This window comes from Haliaeetus albicilla, chromosome 2 (assembly GCF_947461875.1).
Source record: "Haliaeetus albicilla chromosome 2, bHalAlb1.1, whole genome shotgun sequence".
Lineage (NCBI taxonomy): Eukaryota > Metazoa > Chordata > Aves > Accipitriformes > Accipitridae > Haliaeetus > Haliaeetus albicilla.
The window spans coordinates 53,480,846-53,495,023 of record NC_091484.1 but is presented as its reverse complement, the minus strand read 5'-3'; the positions used below and the strand labels follow the sequence as shown (position 1 = coordinate 53,495,023).

The window sequence follows — 14,178 nt, the reverse complement described above, 5'->3', positions numbered from 1 at the left end:
ATGCATTCCAATATTTTATTGTACATGTGCCATTGCTTGCTAGCCCGGTTTTCATTGTCCTAGTCAAGGCATTGGTGGGACTCTTGAAGCTGCTTGTAGAGAGGCATGGACACATGCAGCTACCTTATCTTCTTTTGTTTCAGTCATTTTATTCCCTATCTGAAAATTCCACTACATCCAAAATAGATAAATAAAAAGGGTCAAGTTCTTTTGCTCCTCATGCACTTCTTACAACTTCCCTCTTCTCAGATCTGACAGGTTGTTGGCAGCTTTGTACCCATCTGTATTTCCCTTCTGCCTCCACCTCCTCACCATCTATTCCTAAACACTGTTCTTCACGCGGCACAGCATGAAACTAATGCAGACTGCTGGGTAGTAGGTCTAAACTATCTTAGACCCCTGTAATCTCACTTTCGTTCCTTCACTCTTCAGTGCAGCCCTCTCTCCCCCCCTTTCTTTACAGCCATTTTTCTTAGATGACAAGATAGTGTTTGGAAGAGAGGTAGGTCATTTTTAAGAGGTGTATTACATAGAGCAATGCCAACACAATATGGAGGAAAAACTACTCATATGACCTCTTTATAAAGAATTTTACCGTAACTGTTGAATTTATGCAAAGCCGTTGGTAAAACAGTTAAAATTCTGCATCCTATTTCTTCTTGGTTCTGCATCCCCTCCTGTTCACCTGTAGACTCTTGATCTTGGTACGTTCGCTTCTATTAGGCTATCAGGCAGCCTGCTTGCAGTACCTGCTTTTGCTGCCCAGATGCTAGCACATACAAATATTTAGTTTCAAGCCCTACTATCATCTTATTTACTAAGTGATCTTGGTATTGTGCTAAAGTGTGCATGACTCCAATTCTGAATGAATGAAAATGGTCACCCTTAAGAGGGGGCACTTCAATAATCAATGGCCCTCTCAGACCTGAGTGCCATTCATCAGATGCATCCCGGAGCTCTTCAGTCTCTTTGTCATTTCACAGTAGAGTTACAAACAACCATATCAGAAATAACTTGTTTGGTGAAAACGGATGGGCTACCTTTCCTTGGTAGCAAGAGTCCTGTTTGCCTCTGGTTTAGACAGAAACTTCTCCTCCTGCAGAACCAAGGATCCAGTGCCTAAACCTGTTGTGCAGACCTATTCCAACACCTGCTAGTACAAGTTATAGCTTCGCAAGTTCTTCTAGAGATGGGTCACTTCCCCGCTGAGAGGGCGTGCATCTACTTTGTTCTTGCCAGAAATATGTATTGTATCAGAGTAATTGTAATGTAATGCCGCTTTCCAGAATGCAACCCTTTTCTTGAAGGACAGGGAGTGGAGCTTCCAAATAAAGGAAGTTTTCATTTTCCAGCTGTCTTCTGTTCCTGCTTGCTTGCACCTATTCAGCACGTCAACTGAATTTTTATTAAAGAAGCAAAGTCCTTTTATCATTGACAAAAATCACTTTTTGATTTAGCTGCTGACTTAACAGTGAAATGACAAGAGGTGTCTAACAATGCACCTTTTCATTTGTACTTGCAGAGCTAATAGAACATAACTCTTCAGAGCAATAAAGAAACTCAGTATTTGTTTTCCACTCATTGAAATGCATCTGCCACAAGCGAGGCATTGCCCCTTGCATCCAATAGGGAGAGCCAAAGAGCTTCTCTTCACTGGCCTTGACGGTTGCATTTTTTTTTTTTTTTTAAATATTACACACCTGAAAGTTTAATATTAGACCCGTTATTCGGCATGTAGAGTTGTGATCTTTCTTTTCTCTGTTTTCCTGGTGGCTTGATGGTTTTGCTCGTACAAGGCTGGCTACCTTTAGCAGCTATTCCTGGGTATTTTTGTCTTGGGCAATGGCCTAGATCCTCCAAAAGCTTGTCTCTTCTGCCTCGTGCAATTGCTTGGTCTGTTTTATGTAAATATTGATGTAATCCTTTTCCTCTATAATTCTATACTGATTAATGTGAGTGTTCCTTCCCTTTCTTAAAGATGTCATTGTAAATTTGTGGACTTTGATTCATTCTTATGTTTTGGGTTTCAACATGATGGCAGTGTTCTCATTTTTCTTTTTAATGGTGTAATGAAGCAGTCACCCTCCTTGATTTCTCCTTCTCTTTACACAAATGCTTTATTGTTAGCACAGAAAAAGGAGAAACAAATTCCACTAATCCAACCGTAACCAGCCCACATTCATGTTACCAGGACGGCTTGGGACACGGACTACTGCGATGCGAGTTCAAATAGAGGCAGATGCATCAGCTTCAGGGTGGAGCAATCCAGACAAATATTTTTCCCACTTGCCAATAGATTGCACACTGCAAGGCAGCAGTACTGTGCTGTATTTTGTGAACTCTGTTCTCTGTTTCTCTCTCTGAGAAGTCATCTGTTCCTGTTTCCAGAATGGGAGTATAGGCTCCAAAGTGCCACTGAATTCAAATAGTCAGTCAGTTGGAAAAGATAAAAGCTGAACTTGCCGTCTTCTCTTCTTCGTGGCACGAAACATTACCTGATTTGGCAAGGTAATGGTTACTGAACTCGGTAATCAGATTTGCTTGTGTGTTATATACCGACAGTATCAAGTATGCTCGTAAGCTCTGAGCATCAGGTAGACTTGTCCCTCTTCTCCCAGTTTTCCTCTGGCTCACTAAGTCCTCTTTAAGCATAATAATGGATATTTACCGCACAAGAAATACTCTGAGATAGTGCTTTTGCACAGACTGGCAAACCCCATTATTTTCTATATTCTAGATTCTGACTGTTAAGAAAAATTTTCAATAGAAAATTAATTTTATTGTAATAAGAAAGTCTTTCCATTAAGAAATAATATGAATTATTATATTATTATGAGGCTTCCAACTATCTGTTATTTCTGCTTTGGATTAATCAATTGTGACATCTATGAAGAGTACAGCTTCCATATTAGTAAACAAAGCATACATCAGGTGCAAATTTTAGCTTTTCTGGTTTGGAATAGTTGAATTACTAACATTTCCAAATCTGAATCTTTCTCACTGATGGTGGAAAGGAGAGTTTTCTATACCATATATCTACATATGATACTTAAGTGATGAATCAAAGTATGTGACAGGTACCATTCACCTTGGAGTATCTTACTCATTTTGTCAACTAATCTGGTTTCTGGAATATTTTCTAATAATTCCCCCACCTGAACAGCATGAAATAAGAGTTTTGCCAGGGTTTGATTCTTAGTGAATTCCTAACAGACTGAACGTTTAGTTTTTTCCTTTCCCATGAGATCATGTATTTTCTGCAACTAGCTGGCATCATTCTAGCGAGGCTGGTAACTAATAGTTGTCTGTGTTGTGCTATAAATTCAGAGTTCAGTGTTGAGGGCCCATGAGAGAAAGCTGTGTGAAATACAGCTCTTTTGACCATTCTTAAGATTTCTAGCTTTTAATATAGGCAAAACCACTATTTCTGTGTAAGCAGTTGTATGCAGTGTATAATTCATGTATTTCACTTTTGAAAAATCCAGTTTATTCTAGCCATAACTGTGCCTTTCTTGAATAATTTAAAAGCAGAATGTTTAAGAATGGATGTGATAGTCTCCTCACTGTAACTGAGAAAAGGCTATTACTAGTCTGAGTTTAGGCCTTCATAATGCTAATATTTGCCTTTCTGATAAACTGCTAGAACATACAGGTTTGTTATCATTAGCGGAGGTTTTCTTTAGAGCTTTCAGGACAAAGTTCTTTTTTTGACGCTACTCTTGAGCTTTCAAGTAGTTTGACATGTTCTATGTAAAAACAGCACAATCTGCTGAAGTTGCCAAATTAGTGATATTAATGAGCTCCCTTTCTTAACTATTACTGGCTTCCTGTATAAAAGAATTTTACACTTAACTGCAATCACAGATTGCTAATGTTTGAAACTAAAGGTTATCAACTCATTATTACAGTTGTTTGCTGTTTAGTCTCCTGCTCCCCTGGTACAGGGGAAGCCTAACTTGAACATTCCTCATCTGCCAAAAAGTACGTATCTTGTTCAGACATGATCTTTTTCTTTAAAATGGATTATGTAATAAGAATTCACGACTAAGTGTTAAAAAATAGAAGTCAATTCTGTTTATGCTGTGGTATGTATAAGGAAGAAAAACCTCCTCCCCGCCAGTGGTTTGGCAGGATAGCAAACAGAGGCTTTCTTAGCCAAAGATCAGAATAGGTACATACTTTCCACTTGTGTGTGTACATACAGATATTATCTTGCAAGACTTGAAAGACACTGACAGGAGACAGATGATGGAATGACTTTCTTCTTTTGCCTGAGCCATGTGGAAAAACTTGCATTGCTGCTCTGCTGCGCAAATAAATCACTATCTCAAAACCTGAGTGCCTTAGAAACATGGAAGTGACTCAAAACAACCCATCACTGACATCCAAATAGTCATGTTTGTAAGTAAATATAATTCACACATCTAGAATAAACAGAACATGAATTATTTTCAGTGTTGGAGGACTGCATCAAAACTGGGTTTAAAAGGTACTGAGCATAATTTAAAGTGATGCTGTCAGGTTAAACAACTTGGGTCTCTCTCCCTGTCATATGTGCGAATTCAGAATCATTTGAATGGCGTTGCTACTCCGGTGCAAGTAAAATGACAGTCATGCTCTATCATATGTAAATATTAAGCTGAACAGATTTTAAATTCCCATTGGTTAGGAAGCAGAGTAATTCCGTAACTTCAGTGAAGTTACTCTGAATTTATACTAACATAATAAGGAGGCCCTTGGTCTCGTATCTTCCCTAAAGTATGGTGTGCGGCATTTTAGTGTTGCTCAGGAATTAACAGAAATGTCAATCATGCTTTAGCAGAGCCTAAAAATACCTCCTAGTCAAATGGATTGTCACAGAAATACTGAAAATGTAAAAGGACACAAAATTCTGATTTTTATAGTTTGCTGCATGGCCATGCTCATATATGAAGAGTCTGTCTTGAAAAGTGACCTACCAATGGAAACAAAATAGAATTTATTTCCTTAAAGACTACAATAATGTTCTTTAACATAGGCACTGTGTAAATAAGGATGTAGATTGAAAATTATTTGTGAAGTGATTAGTAAGTTGGAGTATCTTAGGTGTCAGTGACCAAAGTTGAACCCCTAAAATAAGGTCCAAATTGTCTCCGATTGAGCAGCCAAAATTGCCAGTAGTCTCTACAAATCTTGGCTGTTCTGAACCTGAGGTGGTACCGAAGGAACCTGAAATTACTTAAAATAATTTTGCATTAGATTCTGTGTCAAAGCTGGGTATTGTCTGCTTGAACATCTATGCTGTCTACTTACGACACGTTTAAGAAGATAAATGTAATATATTATCGTGAAAAACTTGAGATTTCTTGTGTGCTGCTTCTGTCAGCATCAGTGAGTCATCTCGTTGCCTTACTTTCTACTAAAGTATAATATAGAGATAGTTTGTACTATTCTGCCATGAAATAATACACGTGTTCTTGGGTACATTGTTTAAAATATATATTACGGGTCAGAAGTGGCCATTTTGTTTGCAAAACTTCTGTTAGAAAAAGGATTTAATAACATTTATGGCTCTGGTTATGTAGATATAGTAGTGGATACTTTCCTAATTATCTTTACATAATTAGATGTGAATTGGCATCTTTAAAATTGCGTCAGTCATTTCATAGATTGTTTAATGTTTGCTTGTGTCCCTTTTTTTGCCTGTGTACGTGCATTATAAAACTCTTCCAGATACATATCTGGTACATGCTACGCTCTCCAACCACTCTGCATGCTTAGCCTAAATTCACAAAGGAAATAAAATGTTTAAATTTCTGCTTTATGTCTCTATGCTTCTTCAATGACACTTGAAGCTCTGTTAACGTATTTTTATCTTCAAAAGTCAAGCAGCTCTCTAAGTGTTCTTACAGCTTCATGTCTACAAAATCATACCGATAGAAAGGCACTGCCAGAGAGGCTGGGCCTCAGATCTGGTGTGCTATCTGATGTTTAGAATTTAATAGGGAACATCCTGGTTAGTGGCAATATTTTTAGTCCTTGTGCAGGTTATCACCCGCAGGACTCCTCGCCACGGCAAGCAGCTGTGAAACAGTTGTTCCCTCATTCTTCTGCTTTGGGAAACCGTCTCAGAAGGGGAGCTTTCTGTAGCTGCTTTTGAAGCTCAGGTGCTGCCTGTATCCTCACTCCTTACACACCTCACCTGAGCTCTTATTCTCCCTGCTGTGCTAGCGTTCTCTGGCACGGCAATGCTCAGCAGCCCGCAGGGCATCCAGAATCCCCCTTGTCCCCTCCTGTGCCTCTGTCCTCAGGCAGCAACAGCCTGAGTGGAGGCCACGCAACGCACCAGGATGGGCTTATTGCTGGCAGTGGGAGAACCACTACTGAAACGTCCTCACTGCTGTTCCCGGCCCCTTGCGTGTGTATGCATCGAAACGCTGTTTTTCAGTCTGTTTTACGAGATTCGTTGTTTGCCTGTCAGTATTAATGCGCTGGTTATTTAAACTTTGTTGAGGCAAACATTCTGAGCGGCATACCCTTGGTGCAAATGAGATTAACTAGAGACTGACACCTGTGAACACTTGGAATGGTATATAATACCCATGCTTCAGACTCATTAAAACTAATGAATTAAGTTTGTGAACCTATATACCGAACGTCTCTATTTTCAGTCTCTGCTGTCTTAATTATGTATGCATAATAATTAGTTTTCAGAATTTGCAGCGTACATCCCCAGGCCATTTTCTGGATCTTTATTCCGTTAGTTTAACGAACTTTGCTTAGGAGTTGCTACGTGATTAACAGTCGTTACCTCCTCGGATTGCCGATTTTACAAATTACCGAGATACTTCGCGTTCCACAATTAAGTTTTCGTAATTCGCTGCATAAAGCCAGAACATTTTTGGGGCGAACTCGCCCACCTAACACAACAGTAAGGGCGTGCTGGTTGTGGTTGTACTCTCGAGGGTCATCCGCCGCCCCAGCCAGCGGCTGCCGGAACGAGCAGCGTTCGCAGAGCCGGTCGGGGCTTTGCCCGGGTTCGTCCCCAGCACGTTACTCTTCCGTGCAGGCTGGGTGAAAGACCGTAACGGCCAGGGAGGGGGTTCGCTGCGCCGTGGCCGGTAGCGAGCTGGCGCTGGGCGCGCCCCACAGGTCTCCTGCAGCGGCGAGAAGCGGGGCTTTCCCTGCGGCGGGCCGCCGGCGGGACCCGGGACCCTGCGCCCTCCCGCGCGGAGGCGGGCACCGAACCGGCCCGGTCCCCGCGGGTCGGGCGGGAAACGAGCGTTCCCGGGAGGAGGAAGGAGGCGGGCCGCGGCGGGGGGCAGCCGGCGGGGCTGGGCGCCGGCGAGCCCGCCGCCCGGGCGCGGAGGCGGCGTGGCCGCGGCCGGGCCCGGCCTCCGCCGCTCGGCGGTAACCGCCCGGGGCCGGACTGCAGCGGGAGCGCGGCTGGCCGCCTCCCCCCCGCCCGCCCGCCCCCGGCGGAGCGAACCACTGCGGCTCGCCGGAGAGGTGAGGCACCTGTCACCCGCCGGCGGCGGCGGCGGGCGGCCCCGCGGCGGGCGGCGGCGGCGGCGGCTGGGGGCGCCTCCCCCGACGGGGGCGCGGCGGCCGCGCCGCGGCGGAGGGGCGGGCGGCGGGCGGGAGCGCGGCTGCGGCGGGGCGCGGCGGCTCTCCTCCCCCGCGCTGCCGCCGCGGGTGTGCGCGCGGAGCCGTATCGGTGCCCCGGCCGCCGCCGTTGCCGTCGCCTGCAATGGCGCTGAGGCGCCGCGGCGGTTGCTGCCTCCTGTCAGGCGGGCGGCGGCAGCGGCCGTTCTCCACAGAGGCGCCGAGCCGCCGCGGGCCAGAGGAGGAGCGGGGGCAGCGCTGAGGCGGGAGGCTGGGGGAAGCCCGCCGCGGCTCTCGGCTGGGTAAGGCGGCGTGCGCGCTCGGCGGGAGACGCGCCGGGCTCCGCCGGGGAGCAGCCCTGTCACCGGGCTTTTGTTTCCCGGGGCCCGGCCGCGCGGGGGCGGCGGGCGGCTGCCTGGGCTCTGCCCCGCCGCAAGGTGCTGCCGCCCGGGGCCCCGCGCCGCCAAGCCCGCCGGCGCGGCACGGCGCGGCGCGGCCGCCCGAGGGGGAGCCGCCGCCGCCGCCGCAGGGGCTCCGGCGCTGTCCTCTCGGGTGAAGTTTATCGCCTCCTGCGAGACCGGCGGGAGCGGCGGGTCTCGCCGGCAGCCGCCGCCGAGTGGCCTTTCCGATCGCCCGTGGCGATCGGCGCCCCCCGCTCGGGCAGGGGCGGCGGGACCGGAGCGCGGGGCGGCGCGGGAAGGGGCGCGCCTCTCCCGCGGCGGCGGCGGGGTTCCCTGCCTTGGAACGAGCGCCGTGCGTTGCGGCGCCCGAAACGAGGCGTCCCCGTCGCGGCGGGAGCGGCGGCGGCGCGGCCGGGCGCGGGCTGGCGGAGCCGGGGCTGGGAAGGAGGAACGGAGGGGAAGGCAGAGGGCTCTGGGTCTCGGTGAGCCCGGCGCTGCCCTTCGCGGGCGTGCGGGGGCCGGGGGCGGCGGCGGCCGCCGAGGCCGAGGCCGGGGCAGGGGCCGGGGCCGGGGAGCTCTGCGGCTCCGGCACGGCGGACCCCTGCGCGCCCCCCCGGGCCGGGGGGTGGGAGCGGATCCAGCCCCTGGCTCGGTTTCTGCAGCTCCTCCTTGGGCACCTCCAGGCCCTTCCAGGTGCTAAAACCGCTGCCCCTGACAAGGGGCAACTTTCTCTGACTGGATTTCACTTTCTCTACCATGTCGGCTGAGGATGTTAACTTTGGGTGCAGTTTTCGTTATTCCCTCGAGCTGCAGTTTAATTTGCCTTTCTAAGTGTATTATGTTTGATGGTATTTCTACCATTATGTTTCTCTGAGAGAGCAAGGGTTGTCTTGCAGTGCCTCAGGGAAGCAGAACCATCATGTTTGCATGAATTACTTTATAGTTAGATGTAAGTAACTCAGAGGTTTGGTTTGGGGATTTTTTTCTTTTAATTTTTATTTTTTTAGAAAAGTTCAATAACACAGAAGTAGTGTTATTTCTCTTGTCACATTGCCTTTCCTTTGCATGCATGTTTCTGGCGTGATGTGATACTTTGTGAGTGGTAGGACGCGATAACCTGTTCTTTCACTACGGAATGACATTATAGATTGCAAATTATGCAACAATCAATTTGAAAAAGTTTGTAATGACAAGTTTTCATGTGTCTGTGCAGTGTTAGGTTGCATTTTTTTACTGTTTTTTTGTAAACACATCAAATAAAGGTAAATGGAAATTGTGGCTTGTATTTCAAGAAGTACAAGTACCCGGCATGATTCAGAAAACCCTCCTTTCTATTACAGGTTAAATCAGCCGTTGTTCTTGAGAGTCTTCGGTTGCACTGCTTTGTCAGAATTGACCACATGTGTTTAGATATTTGCCTCCAGATCTTCTGTCCAGTATGGCCCTGCTGAAGGGCAGTGCCCCCTGAGAAAAACAGTCCTCAAGCAGAATCTTGGCTGTGACAAACTACTGAGAGCAGTACCACAGAAACTATGTAAGCTGGTTCTGTGCTCCTGGAGTAAACATGATGAAAACGGAGTCTTCAGGAGAAAGATCAACCCTCCGAAGTGCCTCTCCTCACAGGAATGCTTACAGAACTGAGTTCCAGGCACTGAAAAGCACCTTTGACAAACCGAAATCAGATGGGGACCAAAAAGCGAAAGAGGAAGGAGAGGCCTCGCAGAGCAGGGGAAGGAAATATGGCTCAAATGTCAATAGGATTAAGAACTTATTTATGCAAATGGGCATGGAGCCCACTGAAAGTGCTGGAGTTACCTCTAAAACCAGGGGGAAGGGTGGCCCTCCATCACCTCAAAGACGAATTAGGCCCAAAGAATTTGTAGAGAAAGCAGATGGTTCAATTGTAAAACTGGAATCATCTGTCTCGGAAAGGATTAGTAGATTTGACACTATCCATGACGGTCCTTCCTATTCCAAGTTTACTGAAACTCGGAAGATGTTTGAGCGAAATGCTCATGAAATGGGACATTCCAATCGCTACTCCCCAAAGAAAGAGAAAGTTGTTTCCAATGAGCTTCCAGATGAGTGGTGCAGCTCTAAGTCTCACAGAGGCAGCACTGATTCACTGGACAGTCTTAGCCCAAGGACAGAGACTGTCTCTCCAACTGTGAGTCAGCTCAGTGCAGTTTTTGAAAACACTGACTCGCACAATGTCATCGTTGTAGAAAAGTCGGAAAACAATGAAGAGTACTCTGTAACTGGTCACTATCCGCTAAACCTCTCATCTACTGTCGCGAATATCTCTTCCCCAGTTGCAAACCTTGAGGGTTTCAGTCCTTTGAAAGATGCTAGCACGTGGTCTCCCCCAGCCAAACAGAGTACAGGCGTGATGTCTGTTGAGAACTCTCAGCAGAATAGCACGCCTTCAGCACCGAGACAGAAGACGTCCACAGGCGCTTCGGCAGGTTCAAAAACAACTGAAGAAATAAAGAAGAGTACAGAGGCAAGTGCTGATTCTGTTGAGAGCTCTGCAGCGAGTCAACAGGATTTGGTCAACGTGCTTGACAGCGGAAGATCTGTGGACAGCTGTGCTAGGAGTAAATCAAAAACAGAGACAGAAGTTTTGTTGCAAAAGGAACGGTCAGAACATGCAGAGGGTATCTTTGATAGACCCGAAGCTGCAGAATTACCAAGAAATGTAGCATCAGGTGGTGATTTTGCCACAGATGCTGTTTCAGATGCTACCGAGTCCCATTATGATGAGGCAAGTGAAAAAGAAGTGCATGAAGATGTGAATAATTTTCAGAGTTCCCATGTGTATATGCACTCTGACTACAGCGTATATCGGGTACGATCGAGATACAGTTCTGACTGGGGAGAGACAGGTACAGAACAGGATGATCAGGATGACAGTGATGAAAATAACTGTTACGAACCTGATATGGAATATTCTGAAATAAATGGATTGCCAGATGAGGATGAAATCCCAGCCAACAGAAAAATACAGTTTAGCCGTGCTCCAATTAAGGTAAAGTTTCCTACTTTCTTTTTCTGCAGTTTCGTTCTTTTTCAAATGCAACTTTATTTGAAGTAGATTTCGACATCCTATCTTGCCTCTGAAAAGATTGCAGAGGATCTTTCGATACATGTTCTTATTACAGTCAGCCAATGAGCATAGTCTTAAATGGAGTAAGGAAGTTGAGCTCTGATGAGCTTGTGTCATTTCCTAGACTACTTGATGGCTGATTAAGGCAGCAAAAATTGAGAATGACAGCTGGGTTTCTGAAGTTTGAGAATTTTAACATGCGTGTTTTGACTTACATGACTGAACTGTAATCACATGATGAAATGTAGAAGTGGGTATTTGGTGGCCGTTGTGCTGCTTGGGTTTTTTTGTTTTGTTTCGTTTCATTTGAAATCACAGCTTCTTTAGATTGAATGGCTTTTCTTCAGCTCTCACCAGATGTTCTTTAAAGTCCCTGTGTTTAAACACTGTGCCAGGAAATAACAGTGTGATTCTCTGTCATTAGTAGAGGACTATTAATATTCCGTGTCTGAATTAGTGTCATCTTTTCTAGTAATATTGTCACTTTTTAAAAACTTTGAAACATTAATATATGTATATCTAGTATATCTCAGTGCTACAGAAAGGCAGAAGTCAGTTGATTAAAATACCTAATGAAGGGTGGGTTTCTTGGAGAGCTTTTTTGGTTTGTTTTCAAGTACCTTGAAATTACAGCTAAGAATGTTGTTTCAGTACTTTCAGTTCAGGAAGGAATAACTAGTCATGTTTTGTTGTATCAGCTTTTTGCTGCTGAGTCTCAGGTTAAGTATAATTTACTTCCAAGTTGTTTATAGTGCACGTGGTCTCAAATGGACAATTCAAAAACATAGCCATTTTTTCAGAAATGGCTCTTGAAACAGCCATATATCATGGAGAAGTTGAAATCTAAACGTTTTAAGATTAAAAATATGTAATTGAAATTGACTGTATTGACATTAATTGTGTGAGTTTAGCAAGGAAAATTACTAAACCAACAAACAGAAGTTTCACTATCAAACCTGAAGTATGTGATTTACGAAATCTGCATTTATGCCACCTGTGGTTTAAGTTAGGGTAAGATGTGTATTTGTATTAGGAAATTTTCAACTGAATGAAGCAACCAGGTTTTCACATCTGTTTATTGGGGGGTGGAGGGAGGGGAACTGCCTTGTGTTCTTCATGCTTCAAAGAGATCATTTTTTACACTGAAACAAAATATTCCAAGCTGAGATAATGGATTTTTTTATTTTGTTTTGTTAGTATTTTATTCAGGCTTGTGTCATGGACCAAAAATTCTAACGGTGTTTGTGTTCACTCTAGATTATTCCCATAATTAAACTAGCTGGTTTTCTTTAATATTTTTGGGGGAGATGAAGTAGAGAAAACTTTTTTATTACAAAGGATTATGTAAGTTGTCCCCTCCCCACCTCCTTCCCCCTCACGCTGTACTAATAGACAAGATGATGTTCTCTCTTCTGAAAGATCTACCAATTATGTGCAGAGGTTTGTTTTATCATATTTATTACAGTTCTATCAGATAAGAATCCTGAAAGTGACTCCACTGTTCTGAAAGAGCTAACAGTGACATCCGTATTTGAGTATATTGCTGTCATCTGAATCATGCTGTCATGCTGAGTGCTAAAAGAGTATTCTCTCAATTATTTAGTTATAAAATTTTTCTTTTCTTCTCAAGTTTTTCATGCTATATTCATTTCAGATTACATATTATCAAGTAATAATAACAGTCCATCAGGAAAATGCTCTAAAAGTCATTTGTGTAAATAATAAAAGAGTACATTTGTCATGGTTTTAAGCGTAATGCACTCTTAACAAGCTTATCCAAAGTGAAAGAACCATTGCTTTAATTATTTTAGCATCTTTATTGTAGATAGGAAGAAAACAGAATAAAAGCTGCATTGAGAGAGAACAGTGTAGGAGGGATTGGGAGGTTTGGGAGATCCCCTACTTTTTGTCCCAGGTGCCTCCAGTGCATGCAATCTGTTGGTCATGTGGGGAAACAGAAGTGAGACTATGTGGAAGGCTTGCACTATGAGAAAGAAGTGCAGTGCAAGTTGTGGAAAATTAAAAACTGCTTCTCGAGCCTTCCTCCGTTTTCTCTGCAGCACTCTGTAGTTCCTGTGACAGAGTCAAGCAGCGTAAGCCCAGGCAGGCTGCCAGTGGCCTCAGGTCACTGCCCGGCCATGCCTCTGCGGGCAGGGACCCGAGAAGGGCAGCTGGAGAATCCCCCGGTGGGTCCTTGGAGGCTCTTGAGTCTCTGGGCTCTTGTGCTGCCTCTCGGACAGCGCTGCCAATTCAGCGTGCTGCTAGGAGGTTATGAACTGGCTCTGGCAAGCGGTTTCTGCCCAGCAGATAGGTACCAATGAGCAGCACAGAGGGCAAGGGGGACTTCGAGTTCTGTCCCCTCGCACAGTGCTAGTGGGTGAACTTAACCGATTGCTCCCTGTACCCATCTGTTACGTGGGGATGATGCTTGCTAGCTGAATAGACAGCAACTATTTAAGAATGCTTCTTTTCTAGGCGATTTTGTGTGTTAGTTGGGCATACTGGTTTCATTAATACTTTCCTGAGCATCGTCTCATGCATAGCGTAACTGAGAGAGAGGAAAATACAAAGCAATGTAGGAGTATTTTCTGAACTGTTGAAAACTGATTTGTCTTTATTAAAACAAAGCAATTTGTACTTAACTACTCTGCTAGATAATGGTGTGAAAAGTCCAACCCAAACTCTGGATGTTTAGCATTGATTTCACAGTATCGTACTGCCATTCTTCTCCTACAGGTGAGCTCTGAAATAATTAATAAAATTGGCATTTGAATGTGTAACCTGTGAAATGAGTGAGTAGTTATTGCCAGAAAGTTGTTACTTGAAGGTCTCAACAGGTTTACATAAACATCTTTGAACTATTTTACCAAGGGATTTTTCAGGTAGACTTGTTAAGAAGTAAATGAGAAGAGTGCTGAGACTGAAGGGCAAAGAGATTTCAGTTACCACCAAGGGGAATCCTTTCTGTCCCTTTAGGGGAAATGCTGTGGACTGTGAGAAGTAATGAAGTGTAGGCAGATTGATGAATAAATAAAATCTTACTCATCAAACTGATAAAGACTGAGTTCTGCTCATCTCCCAAGGAGG

At 44.9% G+C, this 14,178-nt stretch overlaps 1 protein-coding gene across 5 annotated transcripts in view; it reads left to right on the top strand.

Moving 5' to 3' along the window:
- Positions 1–7,327: 7,327 nt before the first annotated feature.
- Positions 7,328–14,178, top strand: part of PPP1R9A (protein phosphatase 1 regulatory subunit 9A) — a 149,332-nt gene continuing 142,481 nt past the window's right edge. For 2 of the 5 annotated variants that reach the window (XM_069774818.1, XM_069774806.1), the window contains exons 1-2: positions 7,622–7,886; positions 9,326–11,013. In XM_069774818.1, coding sequence (XP_069630919.1) covers positions 9,550–11,013 — 1,464 coding nt within the window. In that variant the 5' untranslated portion in view covers positions 7,622–7,886; positions 9,326–9,549. Of the gene's footprint in view, positions 7,489–7,621; positions 7,887–9,325; positions 11,014–14,178 lie in introns of those variants that run through there. The other 3 variants (XM_069774826.1, XM_069774820.1, XM_069774813.1) reach the window with 2 other exon arrangements.